The following is a 27,397-nucleotide window of genomic DNA, read 5'->3' on the forward strand; positions in this document are numbered from 1 at the left end:
TGTTCTCCCCTGCTCTCGCACCTCGGCTTCTCAAATCTGATTAGCTGTGGGTCACCTCTATTGTTCCAGTCGATCTTGCTTGTTTATTCGTGACCTACCAGTCTTGTATTTTTTCCTTGAATTATTATTATTACTATTTTTTAGGAGATGTATTCCCACCCCCTCTGCATTTTAGAGCTGCGTGTATCAAATCCAAGACAGCTCGATCTTCTCAACAGTGCAAAAGCAGGTGAGGATTGCGCCAGAACCAGATGGTTGGCATTGCACTTCCCTTCCACTGACAGAAATGGCCACAGAAGGGGTATGGGCTAATTTTAAATGCATCCCTGTGACTGCACTTTCCTCCCTGAGCACCTTCAGCTGCTTTCTCCTCTATCCCTTCCACTCCATGCACATTCTGGAGAGGCAGGAAGGAGAAGTGTGTGGGCTGGTGAATGGCAGTGGAGCAGCAGCTGTACTGTTAGCCTGGCAGCAAATACCCAACATTTGTAGCTACACAATGAAGAAAGTTTGCTAGGAGGAAGTGGAGGACAGAGGCTTGCTCAGATCTTTTCTTGCTCACAGGAAGTTTTTCATAGACATTAGAACTTATAGTTTCATAGTAGTCATAGTAGCTAGAGTCAGGAGGGACTTGAACAGATCATCTATCCTGACCCCCTGCCACAGGCAGGAATGAATGCTGGGTTCACAAGACCCCAGACAGGTGATCATCCAACCTCCTCTTGAATTTGCCCAAGGTAGGGGCGAGGACCACTTCCCTGGGAAGTTGGTTCTGGATTTTGGCCACCCTAACTGTAAAAAATTGTCTTCTGATCTCTAACCTAAACCTATTCTCCATCAGCTTATGACCATTGTTCCTTGTCACCCCAGGTGGTGCTGGGGAGAAAAGGGCTCTGCCTATTTGCTGTTGATCTCCCCTGATGAGCTTCTAGGCAGCCACCAGGTCTCAAAATTCTTTACTTTCCAAGGTCAGTGCCAGACAATGCCAGACTTATCATTCAAGTTATAGCAGAGTACACAGAACAGCTAACTACCAGCCCATACTGAACAGCCCAAGGATTTTTCTTTCTGGATTCACCTTTATTTTAAAAATTACCAACACAACCTAATACAATTCAGCCTACAAGGATACAGAAAATATGTCTAAACCAGTACTGACTCAGGCTTGCATTTTAAAAGCTGTCCAGCATCTCTCTCCTTTTAAATCTCAAACCCCTCCTTTTGAGCAAATACCTAAGAAAAAGCAGAAACTTTTTTTTTTTTTTTGCTTGTTAAATATTTGCCACTTAATGCATATTTGAGACATGGCCATTTTCTTTGGATAAGTTCTGAATCCATGTAGAGGTAAACTACTGAGTCTCCAACAAGGTATCAAGGACCTACAAACCTACTGAAATAATTTTCTGAAATAATTACTGAAAAGCTGGAAGGGACCTTGGAAGATCATCTAGTTCAGCCCCGAGTTACTACTCTCAGCATGGGTTGAGAGCTAATACATTTACTTGGTTTGGAGTTGGCCAACCAAAATGTGAGTTCCCGTCAGCAAAGCTTGAGGGGAAGAACGGTGAACTTGGAAGCAGAGATGTTGGCTGGCACACCTTACGGTTAGGGCTTCACCTTGCCAAGGACCTGCTGCAGGTGAGGAGCCACCAGCCTTGTCTGCATGCCAGAAATGGCTGCTCTCCAATATGCATAGGACATTACTGTGCTCAGAAATTAATTAGCAGCATGTCACTTGCTTTCCCCCAACCCTTTCCTTAGTCCACCCCCTCCAAAGCCAAGATCACAGTTACTCTAACTCACCTTGTATGCTCTTGGCTATCTAGGCGGATTAAGCCTTTGATTTTTGAATGGGCCTTGGACAGAAGTGGACACCCAAGGCACCAGTTATTGATAGCAAGGCCTCTGACAGTGACCCCACTACAACTCATACCCTGGACAGGGTTCTGTGTACTTCATATGCCTTTGGAAAATCCCACACCACATGCCCTGTGGTTAGGTAAGCATACCATGGTCATCAGCCCTGTGCTCCTCCAGGCATGTCTGACAGCCTTCAAGCACACCTCTCCCCCATGCACTGGAAGAGGCTCCTTGTCTTCAAGCATACTCCTGCCCCACTCCATTGTACTTGAGGTATCCTTTAAGCACACGGTTGCCCTGCCTGTGCCCCACCCTGGCCTTTAACATGCTCCTGGGAACTTCATGGGTGAAGATCATGTCCCTCCCACTACCGGACCTAACCCAGTCTATGTATACTGCCTCAAAAAGATGGGAGATGAAAGACTGCCAATCAGACAGCATCAGATGGTGGTTTTCTAATAAAAAAGCATGTCAAGTAGGGACTGAGCCACGCTTGTTATGCTTATGTGGGTTGTACTCCAAATCAGGGTTAACCTCTCCCTGCTCCATCCACAGATAGAGGTGCATGCTGAGATGCCACGGCTCATCCTAAGTGCCTGCAGCCCTTGCTGTAATAACTCTGTGCCTTTCTAAAGCACTTTTGTCCAGATCACCTTCCAAATAGTGCTATGCCTTCCAGGTATGATATCTCTCAAATGCAGGCAATTCTGGGCTGAAATGTGATGGCTGTCAAACAGTTCACAGCAGCACTAGACCTGAGGCTTATGTTTAGAAGGGAAAGTGAAGTCTATCTGCAGGACTATCCAGGTAAGACAAAACTAGCAGAAAAAGAATTTAACCCCTCCTGCAGGGGCAGAGTCTGATCTGAAAGCAGTAGCAAAACGCTGAGCAGCAATTACGAGTTAATTTAGAAGTGACAATGGAACCGTGTCTAGACACTGTCAGATTAAACGGCAGACACTTGAATAGCAAAGAGCAGGATTGTTTTTAATCATTCCCTTGGATTGGATAAAACAAAGGATTTAAGAACCTGATTTCCGTCCTATCAATTCCATTTGCGAAGAAAACAATGAAAACAGCCGCTTTGTAGATAGCGCGGAGGTTTCATTTAGCTTCGCTTTCTAGTTTTCAGGCACCGCTTCAGCGCTGTCAGGTTTAACTTGCAGGTTCCGCATGGGGGGCGTCTATGGCTGGAAAGCTGTTTTTATTGGAATTTAAATGACAAAGGAATGGAAACCTTGCTACTGATCACAGATTGTTTATAAAAAAAAAAACACCAAAAAAGCAGCCCCCCCATCCCGCTCCACTCCCCAAATATGCAGGTCTCTTTCAAACCAACAGTGTCCCTTTAAAGGTGGCCAGCAAAGGGGAGTGCATCCTGGCATTGCGCCCCTTGCTATTCCTTTATCATGTACAAAGGCAGCTGGGTTTTGCCATCTAAAATGCCTTCAAGAAGCTTTTCCTTTTGCTTATTTGCATGATGTTTTGTTTTTAAATGGACCTGATAGGAAAAAAAACCCAACAAGACATGAAGGCTCTGGTCTTTGCTTTCACCAGAGGACCGGCTGCTGTCTCAGGAAAAAAACAATTTTGGCTTTGCTCAAACCTCAGGATTGTCAACAAAGGGAACTTTTCTTTTGACTGTTTGCAGCATGTTTGAGTCCAAGAGTAATCATTGGGCTTGTCTTTCTTGGGGGGAGTAAATATGAAAAAATCAATTGAGAGTCCCAGTGGTCCATAGCATCTCCCAGTGCAGACCAGGGTTGGGTTTCTAATGGAAACATCACCCACACTATATGTTCCTTTTTCAGTACATCATAAAGGAATTGAGGGAAAAGGGCACACACCAAGTTTGACTCCCTTTGCAGGTCACCTTTAAGTCAGCGCTCTCATTCATCTGTTAGTGTTGCACCCTCCAGTTGTTCCTATTTTATATGTGCCTTGAGATGGTTTTCTCTAACATAAAGAGCAAAGAGGGGCCAAATTCAAACTTGGCACAAGCAACTCACCTTCATAGAGGTCTGCGGAGCAGGTCTGAGATTGGCTGCATGTGGCGAACTTCCCCTTACAGAGGTCCTCCCCATGATACAAACCCACTGGATGCACTTTACAGCCTCTCCCACTTTGAACTTATAAACTTTGTGGCCTCCTGACAGTTCTTTGCCTGGAACTGTCAATGATCCACAAGGATGTCATGTACCTTGTTATATTTGTCTGATCTGCAGAAATGAATTAGGGGCCCATTTGACCAGAATAAATAAATCTTCTTGCTGGGCAGCACTGAAAGCAGCACGTGCATCTACTAACCTGGAATACACTTGGTCAGATTGACTTTTGCAGAGATTGAACTGAGGCAGAAAAAAAAACCCAAACACACCCTGTGCCCAATCCACTCCATCCTTTCCTTGCTAAGCACAAATCCCTGACCTTAAAACTACTCACGCTTGCCCTTTTGGACTCATCTAGCAGCTGGCCATTAGTCTTAACCAGCCTATGAGGCAAAGGCATTGGGGGTGTTGCAAGCAAATGAAGGAAGGAACATGCTGTACCAACCTGCCAGTGCTGTGGGCTCACTTTCTAAAACAGAGGACAATGGACACAGAAGGAGAGAGAACAGAGAACAGAAAGGGGGGAGAAAAAAAAGAAAATACATAGTTCATATCTGCAGACAGTTGATGGATGCATGCTCATTAGAATGGTGATCTCGCCACACACAGAACACATGGCGGTGATGTGGATGCAGCTGACGTGGTAACACACAACACGGACACTGAGGCACGGCAACCATCGGAAACGTGACACCTCTCTTTCCACGCGTCCCACAAGCTGGACTCGTGTCCAGTTGCATCAGCAATGCAAGTCTACTGGGGAATCAGCTAGTCCTGCTCTGCTTGGGGATTAACCCAAACACCTGCTCTCTGCCAGTATGTGGAATCTATATATCCAAGGCTCATACATAGCTGGATTTGCAGATGCCACGTAAGACTGGCAGGTGACCAAGATAGCTCCTCGCACGGGACCCAGGTGTGGCTAGGAAACTGTACTCAGTGCCTTCTGTGTGACATCACTTTTCAGGACAAAAATGCGGCTTTAAAGGGAGACTCCAGAGCAACTGTGATGCTCCCTTAGGGGGAAATGGTGGCAGAGCCTGCTGGCAGGGACCCTGTACCTGGCTTAGACATGGAGATGAAACCAGGTTTGCCAAAGGACAAATTGGTGACAGGACCCACTAAGGAACCCCCCGCTTCCCCGTCCAGTCTGGGGAACCAGGCTTGGGCTAACTTGATTGGGCTGCTAATCCTCCTGGCTGCTCGTTCGCTCGGTGCATCCCAGTTAACCCACATACAAGAGGAGGGTGGATGATAGCACCTGCCACTCCCCGAGTGCTGCTTCCTTTCTGCTTGCATTGTGTTTTAAAGATGTGAGGCCCTCTTCTGAGCTCAGTGGGTTTATAATGCATCACATAGTACTGATGCTGTGGTTGAGAGGGAGAGTAAGAGCCTTCATTTTCACTAGCCTCCTGTGCGGGATACATCACATTTAGATGCTGGCAAATAAACAGGGCTGGGCTCCTCTTGCCTTTGAAGGGCAATGAATGACACAGACAGACTCTGGTTTCTTGGGATCCGTCTCCCAGACACAGGTACACTGGGGTGTGCAGGGCAGGAGGCTCAATAATGGAGTAACACCCTTCTTTTGCTTTGCCATATAGTTCACCCCAGCTGTGGAAGAGCCAACACTGAGCTACTGCCCCTTCCCACCCCCATGTAAACCCTGGAGCTGGCATGCTCAAAGCATCATGTCAGGACTTTGCCTATAGTTGAACTTTGCCTTCCCCGTGAGTGGACAGATGTGCAAGGAGTTTTGGATTAATGCTTGGCAGTTAATCCAGCTCCCTTTGAGTGCTGGCAGGAGCACAGCCAGAGCACAGGCTCTGCCCCTCAGACCTACCATACAGGATTATACTGGCATTGGTGATCCCCAGCTTGTTAGTGGCCACGCAGGTGTAGTTGCCGTAGTCCTTTTCTGAGACATTGAAGAAGGTCAGCGTGGACATTTGGCCTTTGTTCTCGATTCGCACTCCGTCTAGCCCATTGGCTAATCTGCAGGGCAGCAAGGACATTGGCTAAGGGCTGGTACCAAGGGGGTTGGTTCCCTTCCCCAACATTTCTGTACATGCTGTTACAGGCCAAGGATGGAGCTCTCCCCCCTAGCATGAGCTCTCTGCTGCAGGCTCCCTGGATCAGGCACCCTGTGGACTGTTTCCCAGCAGCCAGGTCACTTGATCAGGTGTGACTGGGAGACTCAGTCTAAAGCATGAGCTGCTCTGCCCACTCTGCCCAGTTTACACCAGCTGAGGATCCATCACAGAGGTTTCCTAGGACAGGATCCTTTCTACCAGGTGACCGAGAGAAAAAAACTCCTTGCTAAGGGGACTTACCCTGCTATTCCTGACCCCTTTTTTCAGCCTCATGGCCTGAGGCTCCTCCTGTTAGGCTATGGCAGGAGTTCTTTCTTTACTAAGTACCTCAATGCATCTTCTACTGAACTCTTTAATTATAGGGAAGAGACTTGCAGCAAGCTCCCCAGGTTTGAAATGTATGAAAGGGTACTCCCCTGTATGAAATGTCTTAAAAGGTAGTGTAATGATCACTCTTTTTGCTATTGCGCCAAATGGCCCCACCTGACCCCAGATATCGGGCATGCCAAGCTCACCCCAAGGGCACAGCGTGTGAGCTCGTAGTTCCCCTTAGCAGCTTGCTTTCACTTAGGTACCTGGTGTCTTCTTTGAACCACTGGAATTCAGCCACGGGCACGGCAACGGCTTCGCAGCGCAGGATGCCCTTCTGGCCGACCGAGGCGCCAGTGTTCTTGGTGTTGGAGATGTACGGTGGGTCTGCAAAGCAAGGAGATGTTAGCCCAGATGGAGGGGCCCATCCAGAGGGCTGCCAACATGGGGCACCATCTCGTCCAGCTGGGCACCCCCAGGAAGTGGCAGGATACGGAGCCACCTCATTGAAAGCTGGGTGGCATCCAGCGTGGGGAGGACATGGCTCTGGCTCTGCTGTGGCGGCAGTATAGATCACTGAGCCTTGACAGACGGGATGCGTGCTTGGCTCCCACTGTTTTGCTTGGTCCTTTCTCTTGTTCCTTGTAGTCCTTCATCCCCCTTTGCCCCATGTTCTCCCATTTACCTCCGAGTGCCTCCTTTCCTTTATGGGCTGGGAAGAGGATATAGCACTTCTCTTTGGATTAGGGACAGGATAAATTAGGGTGGAGAGAGAGGGGACCACATAGGACCCTCCTTTTTACCCGAGCTGACCCCAGCTGGCAGCAAGGAAGGCATGTGCAGAGGCTGCTGGGATTGGCAGCCATGCAAGTGGCAGAAGGTATGCCACCCACTAGACATTTGGAGGACGACTGGCACCTGAATCACCCTGAGTGTAGCCTGTTACCAACACGGTTCAGAGCTTCTCAGGCCAACCTTCTGCCTTCTAGCCATCACTGCCAAAAAGGCACTTGTCAAACCCCTTAGGCATAGTATGGGGGGGCGGATGCGGGGGCAGATGGATGCAGTGTGCAGGGCTGCTGAGCTAGCACAGCCACACTTGGAAATGAATATGGGGACTTCCAGGTGCAAGTCTGGGGCCTCAGGTCTGTACTGTTCCCCTCCCTCGACCACATGACTTCAGATGGGATGCAGGCATGTCACAGCATTTATGGTCAAGAGTGACCACTGGCTTCTTCATGTTGACCCTTTGTCTGCCAGAAACCATTAAATATTTCCTTTGCATATAGCACTGTGGTGTTCATGAAACCAAAAGATTTGTGGCCTCAGGAAATTAAAGTTGAGTGTGCTGCAGGCAGAAGAGAGACAGGTGCCACCAATGCATGGAGCCACAGCAGGTAAAGAGCAGCTAAGGAGAGGTGTGCCCAGACACACCATGGGAACAGTGCCCCAGAGAAGCAGGGAAACCTCCCATGATCTCAGCTACTTTGAGCTGGAGGAAAGTATCCTTCCTGAATACAACTGTGGTGACCAAGGTGACCTTGTGCCAGGCACGCTGCTCCGGTCTGGGAAGCCCTGGAATGATCTGCACTGCCGCAGAGCTCGGATCAAATCCCAAAGCATCAAAGAAGGCAGAGGAAAAGGAAGCAGGAGTTAATCTGGCCATTTCTGTACTGGGGAGTATCCCTCCAATGAATAAGTGTGTTTGTTAGCTGGTATATCACCTCAGTCCAGTGCCTGATGGCAACCCTCTGCTAGTCTTAATGCAGACAAGGCAAGTATTCAAAATCTGCTCAGGGTAATCCTGTACTCTCCACAGTCCCTAAGGGGAAGGAGATGAACGGGCGGCACAGATTGTAGGACCTGTCGTGACCACCAGCTGGATTAATTTATCACTTCAGAATGATAACAAATCTTGTTTTAAAGACTCCAAGCAGCAGTGAGTCCATCACCACCTCCCTGGCAATCAGTTCCAGTGTTTGCTCAGCCTCCCCGTTAAGCAATTGTTTTATTTCAAGCTTGAATTTGTCTAACTTGAGGCTGTTGGTGCCTGCTTCGCTTCTGTTAGCAAGTGAGAAAGCCCTCCACGCTCTTCTCCGTGGAAGAAGTACCTCTGCACGGTGGCTGAGTCACCTCTTCACTTCCCTTGTGCTAAACTCTTCGAGGTGCTATGGTTCACATCACAAGGCTTGTTTGCCTCCCTTATTGGTACATGGCAATGTTCAGATCTCTCTCCTAACTTGCACACTTACTCAGAGACACATTTTGCAGTACTGTGTTAAATACTTAGCTCAGCTTTGTAATGCTTTGTTAATTATGTCTAGCGCCTGGCTAAACTTGGCATGGCCTTTAGCTTAATTGCCTTTGCTGAGAATTGTCTGGTCAGGGTCTTTCTCCTCTATACTGAATCATCTGGATTGTGTGAGTTTTCAGCCCTTTCATGCTGCTACTTTCAAGAGTGCAAGACGGTTACCAGTAAAAACTACTGGCGTGACTGGTATTGTGGTATTTTCGGCTACTTCCCTTTTCAAAAGAAGCGCGTGGGGATGAGCTAATTCTGTATGACTATGCTGATAAAGGTTGGCTCTAAAGGAGGTCACATTGAGCTTGCAGCACTGCAGCTTAGTCTTGAAGCAACACACCACAGTTTGGTAATATATGGACGCTTTCTTACAAGCCGGCACTACCTGCCTGGTGCTGAGCTGCTCAACTTTCTTTTAGCTAACAATGTTCTCTTAAACCTTGCCCCACCTTTGCACGCCCTTTCTGATGTGTGGACACCAGCAACATCTTTGCTATCCCTTGCCTGGAGCAAAATTGCTTTCATATGTCTGCAAGCAGACATGTCATATAGTCAAGGACTCACATGCAGCAAAAAAACAGATGTCCCATGGCAGCAATTAACTATTAAATGAAGGACCCTGCCACTGGCAGCATATACATAAATGCATTTTGATGGAGTGTGGCCATTCAGCCAAGTCACAGAGATCTCTCTTCAGCTTTAACTTGTCCTCAGTGGGTGCATCTACATACGATGTTGACTGCAGAATTGCCTAATTAGCTTTCCAGTAGAGTCTACACGTGTGGCCCTATTAGGTTAGTAAACTAATAAAAGCTGCCATAGGTTAGTGTTTGTAAATACAAGTACTATCCTACGGCAGTTTTATTTAGCGCGCAGCTATGTGTAGATGCTGACGTGACTGACTGGGGCACAAGGGTGCTTCAGTGTGGAGGCGGCCTGCTGGCTAGCCCTGCACTGGGGCATCCTTGTGCCCCAGCCAGGCCCTTCACAGCACACTGAGCTGGGTCAGAGCAGCCCCGGGCTGGCAGGCTGGTCCCCCAGACCCCGTGCCACTTGGGGCTGTTCTGACCCGGCTCAACGTGATGTGGTCCCAGGCGCACGTGTAAACCCGGTGCCTGAGAGCAACAAACTCTGGCACGATATGCGCTGGAGTTTATTGTGTCACATTAATTGCACGTGTAGATACATCCAGTATGCATAACTCAGAAATCTGTGTCATCTTCACGCTTCTTGGCAATGATGATGAAAATTATACGAAAAGCAAGAGACCCCAAACTGTTTCATAGTTTCTAGGGTTGGAAGGGACCTGAACAGATCATCAAGTCTGACCCCCTGCCCTGGGTGCTGGGATCATAATACCCCAGCCAGATATCTACCCAACCTCCTCTTGAAGACCCCCTGGTAGGGGAAAGCACCACCTCCCTCCCTTGGGAGCCCATTCCAGAGCCTGGCAGCCCTAACCATAAAGTAATGCCCCCTGATATCAAGCCTGAACCTGCTCTTAATCAATTTGTGGCCGTTATTCCTTGTTATCCCAGGTGGTGCGCGGGGGGAACAGCCTCACTTGCTTTCTGCTGGTCCCCCCTGGTGAGTTTATAGACAGCCCCCAGATCCCCTCTCAGTCTTCTCTTGTGGAGGCTGAATAGATTCAGGCCCTTTAGTCTCTCTTCACAGGGCCTGCCCTGCTGCCCCCTGACCATGTGAGAGGCCCTCCTCTGGACCCTCTCAATGCTAGCCACATCCCACTTGAAGAACTGGACGCAGTACTCCAACTGCGGCCTGACCAGTGCCGCATGGTCTCTATTGTACACGGGCCTGACAACAGAGGAGCTCTGGGATGGATGGTACTGAAAATCCTGGATTTCTCCAGTCTGTGCTTGACACAATAAATTGAAATGGGGCTTATGTAGCCACTGCACCTTCCAAGACACAGGTCGAGCCTCTAATATGCTCTACATGTTGAGATGGTTGTGAATAATGACGGGACATGCTGTTCCTTAGACCCTCGCTGGAACTTCATAAGCACCGTGCTGTAGCAGGATGTGCAATGCTCAACACTACCAGGCTATGCTGTCTGTATAAGACTGGCTTATTAAGATTGAAACCAACTTTCCAAATTGGGTGCAGGGACTGGCCTGGAAAACCTGAGGCTTGCAGGTTGCTTTAGTCTCTGCGTACCTCCGAGTGGGACGTGTCAAACAGGGAAGTTGAGTTCTAGTGTCAGTCTCCTGAACCAGTAAGTGGTTAAGATGTTTCCTGTTATCCTAACTTCAACATTTTGATTAGCTTCCTGACTACAAAAATGTGTACAGAATAGTCTAAATTAATCTTATTTCAGATTCTGGACCGTTTTTACCATTGCCGGTTAAATGACTTAACGAACCCCCCTGTAAGCCAGCCGTCTTTTTTAATAACTTCGCAATGGGAGTTCATAGGTGGCTGTTTCTGCCTGGAATGGCCTGGCTTCAGCTGCCTGTCACAATAATCACTTCTCGCACAGCATGGAGGATGCAGCAGACACAGAAATGAGTCATCTGCAGTCGCTCTGGCAAATCTTTGTCAACTATCTGGCATAAATCATTGGCCTCCACAGCATTGGAAGTGATGTGCATTTCCTGTACCATAGCAAATTTCAGAGGTTGGATAAGCCTAAACCCAGCCCAAACTACCCTGCTCCCTCCTCCTCCTCAGTTTTGAAAACTTTCCAGGAGAGCAACTTGCTCTTTATGGGGGAAAAGGGCTCTGAACAGGTGTGACAATTCCCTAGCTATAAAATTGCTGTCATCTCTTTCCTGTCAATGTGCTTACAGGACCATTCAGGACTTGGGTTTGCAATAATAGCTCCTTCTCCTGAGCAGCAGAATATCAGACCCCAAATGTCCTGACACAACTGAAGGACAACAGGGAGGCAGGCGTCCTGCACACCCCCGCCAGGCCAGGGTGACGGTATAATGAACACACTACGAATTGCACCTACCCCCGAGATTACAGGTGGGTGAAGCCTGGATGAGCCTGCCCAGTGCAGCGATCCCGCATCTGGTGTGAGGGCAGGACAATCATAGAGAAGGTCTCGGTGAGCTTTGCTGTACTTACAGTTCACGGTGACCTTTACTTTCCGGATGTCTGGAGCTGCCACGTCGTTGACAGCGCTGCACTCATACTCTCCGGACTGATCCCTGGTGATCCCTGTGATCTCCAGGTACTCATCTTCACTCACAAAGCCCCGGCCTGAAAGGAGAAGCACAGAGAAAGAGCAACGCATGAACCCATGGTCTCTACACCCTCTCGTTAGTGGGACCAGAACCAGATGCTCTGAACCAAGGGTACTCTGGGGACTTGCTCTTCATCACTTAGACTGGTGCTGTATTTTCAAAGGACCACTACCTAAGAGAGAAACCTCAGGCACAAGAATGGATGGGGGATGAAGGATAGAAGCCAGGAAACAATACCCCAGTATGGAGGCAGCACAAGGATTGCTGTAACCACGTCTGGAGCAGGTAGAGGAGCCTGTGGGGCTTTATGCTACAGTCATCCTGGGCTGCTGTCCACACCCCAGGGAGCCCTGGAGAGGTCACCACAAATTAGAACAACCCTTGCCGGTTCCTGGAGTTATGCCTGGAGACACCTGAGTAGTCCAGAGAGTGTGAAATGTATTTGCAGTCACATTTGGGAATGTAGAAAGGGGCCTTCCGGGCCACTGAGCCCACTGGCAGGCAACCAACTGTCCTAAAAATCCCCAAGATATCACTTCACACACGAGCCACGCAGCACCCAAAATTTTAACACCATGCCCCAGGCAAAGAGAGATAGGCACAGCCAGTTCCTCCTGCCCGTGCAAGGGCAGGGGATTTGTTAGGGTGATTAGTGCTCAGATGACCATAGGAAGAAGACCATGCATGTGGTGCAGAAGAAGGCAAAAAAATCCCATAGTCTTGGCTAATGATATCAGAGGGAAAATTGCACTGTAAATCCAAATCTGGTGAGGACATTAACTAAACCCACCTGCCTGAGTGGTTTCCCAGCGCTAACGGATCCTGGCCAGTCTCCCATCCCTAACTGTGACCAATGTTTAATGCTTCAGGGGAAGGTGAAAGAAAACCCTCAGGAGCCCACTTATGGGGGAAAAAGAAATCTCTCAGCCCCCCCTAGAACTGAGTCCCTGAAGCATGGGATTAGTAGAACACGACATGGTAGAATAAGTATTGCAAGCAGGTGAAACGTTTAAGAATCAGAAAAAATTATACAAGGATCGAAAATGTAATTCAGAAAGAGCTACTGGACCTACTCAGTGCACACACAACACCCCCCACCTCCAGTAATATGAGCTCACTTCAAGAACACCAGCATATTGCAAACCTGCCCCTCCAAAGCAAAGCTGTGGAGGTATTCAGCCTCTAGCACCACAACGGAGTTGAGAAACACTGCATCACCATACGCCTCCCTCCCACACATGCAGGCAACTCAGACAGCAGTGAAGTTTCCTTTCGACCCCCTTTCCCCACTGGTGGGGATACCAAACACTCCCATTACATGCTCTGATTATAATTCCAAAAACACCATTCTCCTACCCATACCGTGCCATCCATAAACTTGTCAAGGTCCAGCTTAAAGCCATTTGGGTCCCTTGCCCCCCCCACGCATTGGTGAGAAGACCATTTCAGAACTTCATTCCTCTAATGGTCAGAAATCGTATCTACCTCAAGACGCATTGCAGAGAGCAACTGTATCTCCTCTCAACCTTTGTTTTGTTAAGGGGAAACCACACAGACAGTTTAAAGCTATGGAGAGACATTCAAAAAGCCCAAGCTTGAATTGATTCACTCTTTGCAGGTTAGTCTAAGCCGCACAGTTTAAACTGACTACTAGCTGGACAGACATGCTCTGTTAAACCAGGCAATGCAGGCGTGTGCCTGCAGTGGCTCAAGCTAGATGCCGGGGGTGCTAGAGCATGCCATGCCTGCCAAAAGGGAGGGAAGAGAGACGCCCTCCAAGGTGATCACCTCCCTGCTAGAGTGGAGGGGGTATGGCCAGGCACCAGCCAGGGCTAGCACACAGGGGATGGGGAAAAAGTCCTTTCCCTGAAGCAAGGTATTGAACACAGCAATTTGCAAAGCATACAACAGGGAGCTACCAAAAATCTTTGCCTAAGCTAAGATACAGCCCAGTAAAACACAGCATACACAGCTTAGTCTAACTTAAAATGTAAACCAGAAAGACAAGAGTTAGTCTTACTGATCCTGAGGGCACAGTGTCTCCTTACAGCCTGGCATTCAGAAAGGCTTTGTTTACATGGCAGCAGCGAGGGGCACAACTCTGCATCACCACCCCTGCTGCTGCCGGGTGGGCAGGGGGCATCTCGCCATGGTGGCATGGGACTCACAGCAGTGGCATCAAGCTTCCCTGCCCAGGCCTGCTGCGGTGTGTCCTGCCTGCTGGGCTGCATTGGCCCCAGGGAGAGGGCAGCAGGACAGGGAGCCCAAGCCCGCAACCCACACCCATTCCCCCGCAATGGGCTCCACTCCAGCTGTGCCCCCCCTTGGGGGAGGGGGAGCCAGGGTCTGTGCTCTGTGGGGGTGGCAGCTGGGGCTCAGGCTCTGCTGTGGGGGGCAGTGGGCTGCAGCCCTGGGTCTCTGGCCCCATAGCCCTGGCAACTGGGGGCCCCCTTTGGCAGGGCTGGGGGGAGGGGGGTTGTGGGTCAGGAGCGAGGAGCAATGGCACGGGCAGAGCACTGGCATATCATGGCTCCTCAGCATCACAAACCAGCAGTGGGGGACAGCTGCAGCTAGACCCAGGTCCTGGTGAGCAAAGCGGGCAGGGAGAGCTCTAATTTTCCATGATAAAAAACCCAAAATCAAATGCCAAAATGAATAGGTATTCAGAATGTATTTTACTATAGTGACTGAGGTACTGGTAGGCCTCCAAATTGCTTTAAAATTATAAAATTATATAAATTATAAAATTATATAGTGGTGTTTCATTTTAATTGTGGATTTTGGGGTGGGGTTTAAGCAGAGAACTTGCAATATTTAAACAGAGAAAAACCAGGATCTACGATAATGACATTGTCCTTTTGCCCACCCGGGGCTCTTGGAGGGCGACACCGCAAACCGTGGTAAAGCGCTATAAAGAAAGAAACGTATTCTGCTGGGGACATAAGGATTTATGCAGGCACCTCTCCACACATTACAGAGAGGAGGACGGATTCCGCTGTAATGGTGACATGAGTTATTTGCAGCATTTATACCAAGGAAACGGTCCATAGTAGCAATACTGTAAATCATTGGAGAACTGCAAACGCCACTCATTGTGTGATGTTTATCACCCGGTTTTTAGAGGCTAAAGGTTGATACTGTACTCACCCCTAATGCCAGTGTGGTTATAGTTGTTATTATTATTATTAATCATGTTTATTACGATAGCACTTCGGGACCAAGCAAGGCACTGTTCAGACACGCAGGGAAGTGGGCTCTTCTCTGACGAGCTTATGATCTAAATACGTGTTGCGCTGTGTTGTAGAAGATGCCCTGCTGCTCGGCTTTCCGAATGGCCCTGGGTTCTAGTAACAGGCTCTCAAATTTGCTAAGTTCCTTTGTGCTGATGAAACACTTGGGGAGAGTCACGTAATACTTAAGCTGATGCCCCGGTGTGGCCATTCATGAGAGTGCTGAGGACAAAACAGCATTGCCCATGGATGTAACGCCCAGATGCACATGTTGCTGTGCAGCTTCCACTTCCAGAGGGCCATCAGCTACCCCAGGTAGCTGACAGCCTGCTGCAGCTCGAATCCTTTTGCCTTCTTGCATCTTGCAGCTCCAAGGACGGAGGGGAGCGGCAGTTCCTTTTCCCCCCTCTCCATTCCTAATCTCCTGCTGACCTAGAAGCAACAGCAGCAACCAACAACCACTCTGTTTTCTCGGTGCTCTCCACGTGGCTCATTCCCATGGCTGTGCTCCCTCTGCTCTGCCATGGGCAGCTCTGCTCAGCCTTCAGACTCGTGAAAAGGCAGTCCCGTGGAGACACGTGCCTCAAATCGCAGGGAGTGCTGCTATTCTAGCTGCAGCTTTGCTCTGCTCAGACAGTGGAAACCTGGAGAATGGATGCTGGTTGAAACACTCCCTTTACTCCAGCCAAAGAAGGTTTCTCTATAGGTGTTCGTGGCTACCCACTAGGTAAGTAGACAAGCATGTACAATAAAACAGTCCATTGTTGGAGTCTCATTTGTTGATACCAATAGATTTGAAAGTTTGTGAACATGAAGTAAAGAGCAGATAAAGCTCGTTCTTTCTTCGCCAACTTCCTCCGTGCTGGAGCCAAAATACGCCCTGCTATTCCTGTGATAACACACAAGCACAGAGCTCTGCCAATTCACTTCAGTCCTCATTTGCAGCGCTCCCTGCTTCCTAAATTCACTTTTGACAGAACCTTTACGGTCTTGTTCTGTTGTCACCCCAAATATTGTAGCCCAGGGATTCACACATGCAGCTCTGTCAATGCACTTCAATTTCTGACCTGCAACACCTGCTATTCCAGCCCTGTTCCTACAGCGAGCTCTACTGACGCAGTCTCAGTCCTGATCTCAGCATCCTCTGCTATTTCAGTCCTGTTCAGACAGCTCTGCCAATGCACCTGAGCCTTGAATTGCAGCACCCGACTGCTAATTTGCTTCCAGAGCTTTTCTAAAAGCAGTTCTGCAAAACTGGTTGGTGGCATTTGGTGCTATAGAGACGTGTCTGCTGAGGACGGTGATGAGGAGCTATTGAACTGATATCACCATCCAGAGGCTAACTGGGCCTGTCCCAATTAGTGTGTAAGGATCAAAGCATAAGCGAGCGCCGGAAAATCATTTCCCGATGCTGCAACATGCAAGTCACAAAAGTGAAAGCCACTATTGCTACAAGTCCAAGCAACCCTGCCGTCGGTAACACCAGAACTGCTGAGTGCTTTCACACAGGAAACAACAGCATTGACAACAAAGCTTTTTTGGCTTGGAAGAAAAAAAAGACTCCCTGAAACTAATGCACAAAGCATCGGGTGGGGAAGAGAGGAAAAAATAAAGTGGACGTATGACGACGGAGCTTCGTTAATGAGTCTTCCTTGTAATAATCCCATAATCCCAGGACCATTATGGACCCCATCTATCCTCCAGGTGATCTCTATAAAAGATGATTGAGAGCAGAAGAAAATGGATGCAACGAGCTGGCGACAGAAATACATAAATAACCAAGGTGATTTCTTCCTGTGGAGAAGGGGCCTTGGCGAGAGAGATAAGCCGGGCTCGCTACATTAGAGAGATAAGGATCTACAAGGATACAAATGGGTACTTTCAGAAAGAGCCTGCGTGACAGACACGGCGCCATCAATTATGTGATGTGGGGGTCGCTCTGGAGCCAGGAGCCTCCCCGGCAGAGTAGCCGGTGTGCGTTGTGTCGGGAGCCACGCACCCTGCATCCGACCGAGCGGCAAAGGGTACCAGCACGTGCTGCTCAGCACCTCGCAGCGAAAGGCTGGCTCCTGCCTCACTAGCAGTTGACACGAAGCAGAAACTTGGAAAAACAGAAGTTACGTGTCCCCCGGACCCACTAAGACCTAAGGCTCGAGCTTGAACCGTTTGCGCACCAGAGGCTTTTCAGCACATGAGGTGAGTGGGATCTCTGGGACTCGCCCAATTTCTGAGCACAACCAAGAAGATGAAGCTCAGAGACCCCCTTTCCTCAGCACTGCTCTGGAGCTGGGCAGGATCTGGCAGAAGCTCATGTGGTGGCATCAAGCCTCACTTGGGACATCCTCCAGAGACAGGTGCCATTCTGGGCTTGGTATAGATAGACCCTGGTCTTGGTTGCTGCTGTTGAGGTGAGCTGGCCTCACCTGGCTGGAAGCAGATGATCCTTTGGGTGGATGCAGCTAGCATGGCCCCAACCAGGGGTGTGAGAATAGGGGGATGTGAAGAAAGAGCTGGGGGGCAAAGGGGCAGTCATGGGGACAAGGAAGTGGCAGTCAGGAAGGGAGTGGGGCAATGTGTAAGCCTCAGAGAGGGCAGGGATCAGAAGAAAGCACCCTCTAAGGTCCTCTCCCTTGTGCCCTCCTTTGGAAAATGAAGTAGTTGCCCCAGAGGAGCTGGCTCCCCTTGCTAAGCATGGGCATGGGCATGGGCACAGCAATGCATTTCGTCCTTGTCGGGAGCTGTAGTTTGGGAGGCTTTGCCGCTGCCTGGAATTAATGGAAAGTGTGATAAACCCACTGTTTCATTTTGCCTTAATTAATACAAGCAATTCGATTGTGCTGAAGTCATTCTGGTTTGGAGAAAGCGCCCTGGGGTCAGCGCCTCGCTGGCTGGCAGAGTGATACGAAGCTCTTTGTCTTGCATTTGGGCTGAGGGGGGAAGACTGACGGCAGAGTCTCTGCGTGGCTTCCTTCGCTCCCACACACCCACCCGGGCCTCTGCCCCCGAGGGGCCTGGCTCCCTCCCTCTCCCTCCGACCTTGGCACGTGGCTAAATGACAAGGTCACGGCAGTAATGAGGAGGGAGCAGCTCGACCTGCAATGAGGGGATTTTCAGTCCTAAGACACAAAGACCTCCTCATCATCATCACTCACCTCCTGCCCCCACAAACTTGAGTACTTCCACAAACGCTCTGCCCCAGCCTCCTGCCTTGGATGCACAAACAGATGGGGCTTTGTGGCATGCTCAGGAGGTCAACACAGCTGGACCTGGGGGGCCAGAGGATGTTTCACCCCTAGGAAGCTCCTCCCCAGCCCCAAATGGCTCCTCACTTTCATACTGCAGATGACAGAGCTCAAAAGCCCCAGACAGCAATAACCATGGCAATGGCATGTAGGGCCTGGAGGATGCAGTTGAAGGACAGTTTCTTAAGCAGTTCATTCCCAACCATTTACTTATACTCAAAGCTCCTTTGGGACAGAGACCATCTTTTTATTCTGTCTGTAGGGGACCTATCACTTGGAGGCCTCGGCTGTGACTGGGGCTTGGGGAGGCACTACTGCATCCATGTCATTAATAATGGCCACAAATAGATTGATGCACTGTAGGTCAAAATCAACCTCTTATCGCCACCTGGAAGCCAACAGATTTGGCAGGTGTGTTATATTTCTGCATGTCCAAAGAGGGAGAGGTTTGTGTCCCATTAACCACTGGGTGTCCCCAGTCCTTTGCAATGGGCTAGAGGTGCTCTCTGTGCGTCTGGGCTCCGTGGTTCCAGCCCCAGCTCTCTCAGCCTTGCTGGTTGGACTTGGAAACACGGGTTAACTTCTCTAGAAGGCAATCCTCCATCTGGGATACTGTTAACGATCTAATGCACCAGAGTGTTGTGAGTATTAAATAAAGCACTAGAATGAAACTTTCAACATAATTGCAAAATCTGTTTTGGCAATGCTGCCCTGGTATTGCAGATTAATTACATCTGTATGACCTTTCCATCCAGCCGTGTGGAAACAGGAAGCAGCCAGAAATATCCTAAACCCCGAATCAACACAGGGAGAGAGAGGAAGGGGCAACACAACTGGGAGAGATGCCGGTTCTGATTAATAGGCCCAGATGGCACATGATCTGTGTGGATCTGGAAGGTCAGCTGGCCATTTTTGAGTAGCTCTGGCTGAGCAGTAGATGCTGCAAAAAAAAAAAAAAAAAAAAAAAAAAAAAAAAAAAAAAAGGGTTGCCAGGGTGGATCCTGTTTTCTGAGAGCTTTAGGTGACTGCACTAAGACTGTATCAAAAGCAGCAGCTGTACTGTATACAACCCAACCTTCAGTCCTTATAGCTAAGCAAAACTGGCAGGGCTAAAGTCTCCCGGATTCACCAGCGCAACCCCGCAAAGCAACCAGGGTTGGATCGATGGAGAGTTTTGTCTGCCAAGTTTCAACTGGCCTTCCATGGCACCCCTTAGAGCAGGGGTGGGCAACGTCCAGACTGCAGGCGGGATTCAGCCGTGGAAGGACTCCATTTCCCAGCAGCCCCTGCCCATGTCACTGCAGCTGGTTTCCAGGAGGGGTGGGGCCATGAGAGCACAAGGCTGGGTTTCCATGCAGACCCAACCAAGCAGGGTGGGCAGCTGGGCAGGGAGCTGCTCCAGGGCTGGTGTCATCCAGAGCCAGGGCAGACTGCGATCCACTGGGGCAGCAGATCGCTGCTCCGCCCTGGCTCTGGACCATGCGGGAAACCAGGGGACAGCATAACTGATCCAGGTGCTGAACAGATACAGCTACGATTAGGGCAGAAATCATTGTCAGCCGCATGGAGCTGCATGAAGAGCCCTGACCCTTGTCCCCTAGATACCAAGGTCTCCAACACCAGGGAACAGTACCATCAGGTCCCTCACTCTCTCTGTGTAGTGGCCACGAAGGGTATGTAGGGTTGATGTTAAGGTCCCCTGAAGCCCATACACCCCAGCCATCAGCAATACTAATATTAAGTTTGGGGCAAAACAGACCTCTTTAACTGCACCTGGTGACCAACAGGCACGTAGGGCTAAGAGGTGCTTCAAAAACAGACACGTCTCTCAAAGGGCAGGGAGGTCTTGCCGCTCCAAGTTCGAGGTCAACACCTGCGTCCATCTGCCCCAAACTACATGTGTTCACTTACCCCAGCAGGCCAGCCTTGACCACAGGAAGTCAGCAAGCAGCCATCCCACAATGCTTGCCCCAGATTCCCACTTCTTCTGCCTCCCACTTCCTCCCTCCGCTGGCCAAAAAGTAGAGCGGAGCCAGGGCAGAGAGACAAGTTGTTTGCAGACTGATTCCTGGAAAAGCGCCACCAAGGAACCTGAGGTATGCCTGAGTACCATGCTCAAGAAATAAGTTGTACAATATGGATGGGTTTGGTGTGGGCCACAAATATATACAGACGGGAAGGATGCTAACATGACCAGTGTAGTAGTTAACTCGGATCATTGCTGAAGATAGCAAAGACTGGCTGGTTTGGATGGGAAAACTCTGCCCCTTCCCTTTCTTTTAGGATCACCAGCAGCTGTTTCCTCCTGCAGATTTGGCTCAGATGGACTCTCTTCCTCCAACCCTCCAGGCTAAGAGGATCTTCTCCCAGCGCATCCCCTTTGGAAAGGACGTCCTGACACGTCCTCCACTGCTGAGCACATCAATCTACTTCTCCCCAATCCTGCAGGGTTTTTATTGGAGACACTTTGACATGGCAAGATTATCTGTCTGCACATTAGCCCTCACCGTATGATAATGAGGCTAATTAACAATGTTCGTTAATATCTTTAAATTACCTGTATTAGCTCCCAGCCAAAACACCCACGAGCGGCAGCAGCAGCACTGGCGTGTTTGCTTTGGTGACTGACATTACTTTCTACAGTTCATCAGAAACCTTGAACACGGTCATGTCACTGGATACGACCCGACCCACAGGTGTCCAGCCCAGATCAGCATTCGGGCAGGTGCCTGCCTGTGGCAGCAGAGGGGCCTTGCTTTTGGAAAGCACCTCTTTATTCAAGAGGGGCTGAGTCCTCCCTGCATGCTAACTCCGTAGGTAAGGGAGGAACCAGCCCAGAAAGGATGGACTGATGGTGCAGCTGGATTCAGCAGGTGCGGCATGAGCTGCCCTGACCTGGCACAACAGATATAGCAGAGATCCCATATCCTGGGCATACTATACCATGGTGCCAGCCTTGAAAAGATGCATAGGGAGTGTGGGGAAAGACCCCAGGAGACTCACAGCACCTCAGCATAAGGGCAGGGCACAATCTGCTGCTTACAAAGTGCACAACAGCACCGGTGGGGAGGCAGCATGGGCCAATGGATACAGATGGGATGGGCCCCTGGTTCTCTTCAGGGTTTTGCCCTGGGCCAGCTAGCTTCCCTTCAGTGACTCACTTCCTCTCTTTCTACCTTATTTTTCCAATTGTATGTAAAAGGCCTGACCCTGATCACCTCCATACCTCCGTATGGAAACTGCTATATTGGGACTAGGGGGTAGGGTACCCTATGAGATCCCGTGCCTTTTTGCAGAGCTCATTCTGGGGGGGGGGGGGGGGGGGGGGGGGACATGTCTCCAGCCTGCCCACCCAGTGCTTTTAAAGTTATAAACCACCCTATATCCAATTAATCACCATGGATTTGCCTAATTATTCTGCTGTCCCAGAGTCCTTTGTAGGCAAGCCTGTTGTTCCTCGGTTAGGATGGAAACTGGCAGGCCCAGAACTGCATGCTTAACAAATCAGAAGGCAATTCATCTTCAGAAGAAAACAAGTGATATTTACATTATTAAATCACAATTACAAAGCAAATCAGCTGCAGAAGAAGGGAGCCCATTTTCATCAATTATTACTGAACTGAACGTAATTTTTCAATCACAGGCGGATTGTAAATGGAGGCCTCTGTGCAGCTAGAACTCTTTTATCATCATATTTACTAATCAGGTATTAACTTCTCAGAATTACCAATGACATTGTGAAAAGAAAGCGGGGGTGAGGGGGGCGGGTAAAAGAAGGGAAAAAAAAGAGAAGGATGCACTTGTGCTAATTACGGAAAGCAAAATTAGGCATCGTGAGCAATTCATCGATAGGACAATGAGACGCCGTCTCCTGGGCCAGAATTAAATGTGCTCTTGGCTTCCTTAAACAGGGTTTCCTTCTAGAAAAATAAATTTGTTTCCAGTTTGCTCAGAATTATCTGGGCGTGTTAGGGGAGAGGTAAAAGAAAAAGTCCCTTGTGCCTCAATATAATAGTGGTGGACCCATTAGAAAGAGAAGGGAAATGAGGGGAGGCAAGTTCAGACAGAAGAGGAGCAAATAGATTCGGGAGAGATTCATGCCCCAGTCACAGCTGCGCTGCACTACTAGGGTACATGTTTATAGGAGATGTCTCATAACCTAAGACTCTGCAAACTTTGGCTTTGCTAAACGGTGTCATTTCAGACAAGTCACCTGCTCCTCCCGTCTCTGTTCCCTTGACAGGGAGGATAATATACCCTTTCCCCTATCTTCTGCCTCACCTATTTAGAGGTCCTGGGACTCTGTTCCTGGTAGGTGGTCCCAGACACAATTCGTACAAAAAACAGGTTGAGGCCAAATCCTTTGCTACGAGCGAGGAACCCAAACCCCAAGTCAAGAGGAGCCCAAAGGAGGTGGAGATCTTGGCTTCTGCACATCTTTGATCCAGCAGCTGTGATGTGTAGCCAGTCTCAGGTGTAAACTAGAGCAGCCTCCTGGCTGGTGTACCCTGTGCTATGCTAATAGCACCAACAGGGAATGGGCAGAACTGTAAATAGTGGTGTCCCAACCATACCCTGGATGGTGGCATCAGAAGGGACAGATTAAGAGCTCCGTTCACTTCAGCCACTGGACGATCTTCTTTGCATGGCACTTGGTCAGACTTGCCTAAGGGACACATCCCTGGATCTATTTTGGGGCTATGGATGAACTCAACTCAGAGCCTTCAACCAGTGCACAGTACAGCTGTGAGCTTTTTGAAGCTGAGGCTGATGTGGGCAACCCTTGAACTGGGGGAGTGGTGCAATACAAGGGGGACGCCCCCGCCGACTTGTGCTGCTGCCCCTGGAAATGGTCGACTTCCCTACAGATGTTTGCATTTTGTCAAACCAAGTTGCTGTACCAGATCTTGGGCTTCCCCATGCCAGGCCTCCAGGGTTGTCAGCTAAGTGCGGCGCTGAGAAAGGGACCATTGGGTCCCATCCCCTGGACAGGAGGGAGCAGTTCTGCACGTTCAGAAGCAGAGCATACCGCGATGGACATTTTCCACCCACGAGGGGGCAGCAGCACATAGCACCGGCTTCATCTCCTCCTCTAAGAGCTGAGCTGAGCCTGCAGTTGGATGCAGGGTCCAGAAGGGATATTGCCTTCTTCTTCCCCCAGGCAGGCTTTTCTGGTGTGGCTGAACTTCACCGCAGTGCATGACTGCAGCAAGCCAGCTCCAGCTCCTCGCAAGCACACCCCAATGGAGGAAGGGGCTGCTCAGCACCACAGCATCGCACCTCCTAATTCTGAGCCGTGGTGGACCGGATGAAGCCTGAATGGAAATGTAAGGCACTCTTTTGGTGCAAGGCACTGGCAGAGCCTCTTCTGACTTGTCCTGGCACTGCTCCTCAGTGCTATGCCAAGCTGCAGAGCACAACTGGAGCTGCAGCACAGGATGGAAATGCTCCCAGATTTTCCCAGCGCCTTTTGGAGCCTCTGACCTGTACTGGATGTGGGAGGGAATGATGGCCCAGGAAACCACAGGGTGGGGGAGCGGATGGTAATAGACTGGGGTAGGGGTACAGGACTGGTAAGGGAGATTTAGGGAAGGGCTGCGTGTAATAAGGAGGGTGTTGGAGAGAACCAGGCAGCGTAAGGAGGAAGTCCAGGCTCAGAACCGACCTCATCCCCCCACCAAATGAGGGAGGGCCGAGTCCTGCTCCCGCTGGTGATCAGGATGAAGTGCACGCTGTGGCGTGACACATGAGCTCGAAAAAATATGTGTTTGAAGCCTGCTGGTGGGTCTGTCTCTCCGGGACATTCATCACAATCCCTTTCCACAAAGCCCTGTAAAAAATGGACTGCATCTCCTGCCTGTCATTCCTCATTGCAGGAGCCTCCTGCTGCGTCAGACCCTGCCCCTGCCAGTACTGCCCAGAAACGAGGGGCTGCCTCTGGGCACACTGGCTGCAATGAGTGGGCCTTCACACCCCTGACCCACACTGGGAAAGGAGACAAGGACTGGGCTCATCCTGGCACCGTGCCCTCTGCTTAATCTGAGCTCGCTTTCCAGGTCACCACTTCCAGTTCACACTTGCGTGCCTTCAGCACGCTTGGTCAGGGCACTGCCACGTTCCCTGTGCCTCCCTGCCTCTGTTTCCTTTCAGCCTCTTGGGCAGAGCAGTGGTTTTCTTTTCCTAGAGCGTTGTTTTCCACAGAGTTTTAACAATTAAAACCCTGGAACGGCAACGCTCTCCCATCAAGTAAGCAACCCCATTACTATTAATCAGCGGCTGAGACAAAGGAGGACTATGTAATGGTGAGACAGCATAGATCTTCCCAGGGTTACACAGCCAGGCATGTGCCAAATGAGAGGTGGAAAATGACTGAGAGCCCTCAGATGAGACATGGATTTTTAACTACAGTGGAAGACATGAACTACAAAGGAATAAGGAGCACCTTATTTTGGATGCACCAGAATGTACTTGCTGACATGAATTTGCTACTAAAGGAAAGTTGCTTTCATGGTGTGGGGCACAGTCCTCTTGCTGGGATCCAGTGAGCATATGTTAACTAGGCACGTCCCTGTCCTTGCGGGTGAATATTTGCCTGAGAACGCAGGGAATGGGGCTGGATAGGCCAAGAGGCACTGTCCAGTCTTGTGCTCATATGTCTGATGAGTCTGACACTCGTTACTTATGCACAGAGCGTGAAACTCATCTTAGCGCAGAACAGAGCCATGTCAGTCCCACTTAAGTTCTCAGAATACTTTCGTCTGTACAGGGAAGACTCAAATCCAGATCACACAGGGCCCATTCCTGCACCCCTTTAAAAAGCTCAACAACTCAGTTTCCCCTCTGAAGCAAGGACATAAGAAAGGAGAACAAAAGCCTATGTAGGGTACATGTTGGTTCTGTTGCTTAATGGGCTAGTAAACGGGGTTCCAGAGCCACGGTGATGGATGCAGTGCCACGGTGATGGGTGCCGTGCCACGGTGATGGGTGCATATAGGGAAGAGAACAGAGTGACCCAGAAAAAAGCTCTTCAAAGTCACGTGAAATGGAGGGTGAGTTGGAAATCCTCTGTGGGGGGAACCAGGAAGAAGAGCAATGAGTGGCTCCCAGCTTTTTCTGCAAGCATATGCCTTCCATCCACTTTAAGTAGTTTGGCTTTCAGGCAGCCTCCAAACCCAAGTCTATATCTGCATCCAAATAGTCCAGGTACTGCCCAATACACCAAACATGCCAGCTTCCCGCTGTCCCACCCTGGCCACTTCCCAACCCAGTGACTTTTAGACCCTTGAGCACTGAAGATACAATAGCCCACTGCTGCCAACACCAGCGTGGCACAGCCAGTATTTGTAAATGTTTGTAGCCCTAGCATAGATGGGCTTCCAGCTGCTGTTGTGTTTTTAATCATTGTGTCATCTAATCCTGTTGAGAGTGGGTCTAATTGACGTAACATTTAAAGAGCTGAGTAACAGGTGGTCTCTCTATACCAGGATTTCCAGCATTGTTAACACAAGTGGAGCTGAAATTAAAATGTTTCTTGAGTGTAAACAGGACCTTAAGGAAGAGAATTCAGTCCCCATAGTTCAGATAATCCTTGGCCCCTCTCCTATGGCCTTGATATATTAAGTAAATTGCCAAATTGAGATGAACCAGTATAAGGCCCATGTCATGCAGCTGAGACGACTGTATTAGGAGTGCACGCTAGCATAAATCATAACAGTGCAGATGTTTTTAATGTAGGCAGACTGAAAACTGGCTTCCCTGTTAGTGACTACTGTGGCTTAGTGAAACAGTTCATTCCATCCAGCTATGCAGTGAGCTGCACTCATTTATTTTGCACAGGATCTGTATTCAGGTCCCATCCCCCAAAGCCATCACCTTCTCCCAAATTAAGTTGGTACAACACTTGAGGGACTCCACTCTAGCCAAACTATGGCAGCTCAAGAAACAGATTATTTGCAACCTGTGAAGGAAATAAAATGCTGAAACCTCAAGGAACCCACAGAAAGATTATGAAGGTATAGGGCTGGAAGGCAGCCTGGTAGAGACAGCAGGCCAAAGAGCATCTTTTCCAAGCAGTACAACCAGTGACTTCAGCTTTAAGAACATATGTCCAATTCTGATCCTCTGGCAGCCACTTTCTAGTCAACAGAGACTCGATATAGCATGCAAAGCAGAAGCAAAAGTCCAGTATACGCTTAAGCCATCGGAGATAAAAGAGTAATGATCACTGAAGCTTAAAGGTAGCACATCAGCAAAGAGTAAGTGTATGGGAAGATCTGAGATCCATGTCAATTCTATCTGCAAATGTTTAACTACAAAGGAGTAAAACCAACATGCCCACACAACACACCAAGGCTAGGGACAGAAGTTACACACTAACTGGTTTGAGTGATCAGAAACTGGTCTAAATCTGTAACAGAATAGGAGTTCAGTGCACATAAACCAGTTTCAGAATGGCTCAAACTGGTTTAAGATAAACCTGGTTGAATGTAGTATCAGATTTAACTGATTTAGGTCAAACTGGTTTATAAAACTTCTGGCCCAGACCCCTTCCTGTTTCAAGTTAAATCAGAGTTCCTCAGCATCCCACATGCTTTCCAGCCCTGGGCTGGGCTGGGCTGGGCTGTCTGCTCCAGAGAGCAATGCTGGCCCCCCCTCCTGGCTCCCTAGCGGGAGCAGTGAGAGCTCCCCCAAGGCAGTGCTGGGGTCTGGGGTCAGGGAGAGAAGTTAAACTTCTCTTTCCCTAAGTATGGAGCTTGCCTGCCCTGCTTACTTAGTGCTGGCTGCGACTGTGAACTACAAATCCCAAAGGAAGCTGGAAGCAGGAAGAGGAAGTGACCTGCAAGCCTGCAGAGCCCTGCTGCTATGAGTCTGGACTGCAAATCCCAGAGACCTTGGGGGCAGCAAGAAGAGGAAGTAAACACACAGCCCATGCTGGCTATGTGCCAGAGAGCTGTGCTCCAGTGCCACCCTGCTCACCCCACCAGGCTTCTTGCTTGAGGCATGTGGCTGCATTTCCTGAATCAAAAGTGAATGATTGTTCA

General features: G+C 49.5%; 1 protein-coding gene across 8 annotated transcripts in view; it reads right to left on the bottom strand.

Moving 5' to 3' along the window:
* Window positions 1-27,397, bottom strand: part of LOC102574673 (opioid-binding protein/cell adhesion molecule) — a 749,440-nt gene that overhangs the window by 15,273 nt on the left and 706,770 nt on the right. For 4 of the 8 annotated variants that reach the window (XM_059719855.1, XM_059719858.1, XM_059719859.1 and 1 more), the window contains 4 exons: window positions 11,766-11,900; window positions 6,577-6,757; window positions 5,812-5,963; window positions 4,414-4,433 (listed from right to left, as the gene is read on the bottom strand). In XM_059719855.1, the coding sequence (XP_059575838.1) occupies window positions 4,414-4,433; window positions 5,812-5,963; window positions 6,577-6,757; window positions 11,766-11,900 (488 nt within the window). Of the gene's footprint in view, window positions 1-4,413; window positions 4,438-5,811; window positions 5,964-6,576; window positions 6,758-11,765; window positions 11,901-27,397 lie in introns of all 8 variants that reach the window. The other 4 variants (XM_019487278.2, XM_059719857.1, XM_059719856.1 and 1 more) reach the window with 4 other exon arrangements.

This window comes from Alligator mississippiensis, chromosome 16 (assembly GCF_030867095.1).
Source record: "Alligator mississippiensis isolate rAllMis1 chromosome 16, rAllMis1, whole genome shotgun sequence".
Lineage (NCBI taxonomy): Eukaryota > Metazoa > Chordata > Crocodylia > Alligatoridae > Alligator > Alligator mississippiensis.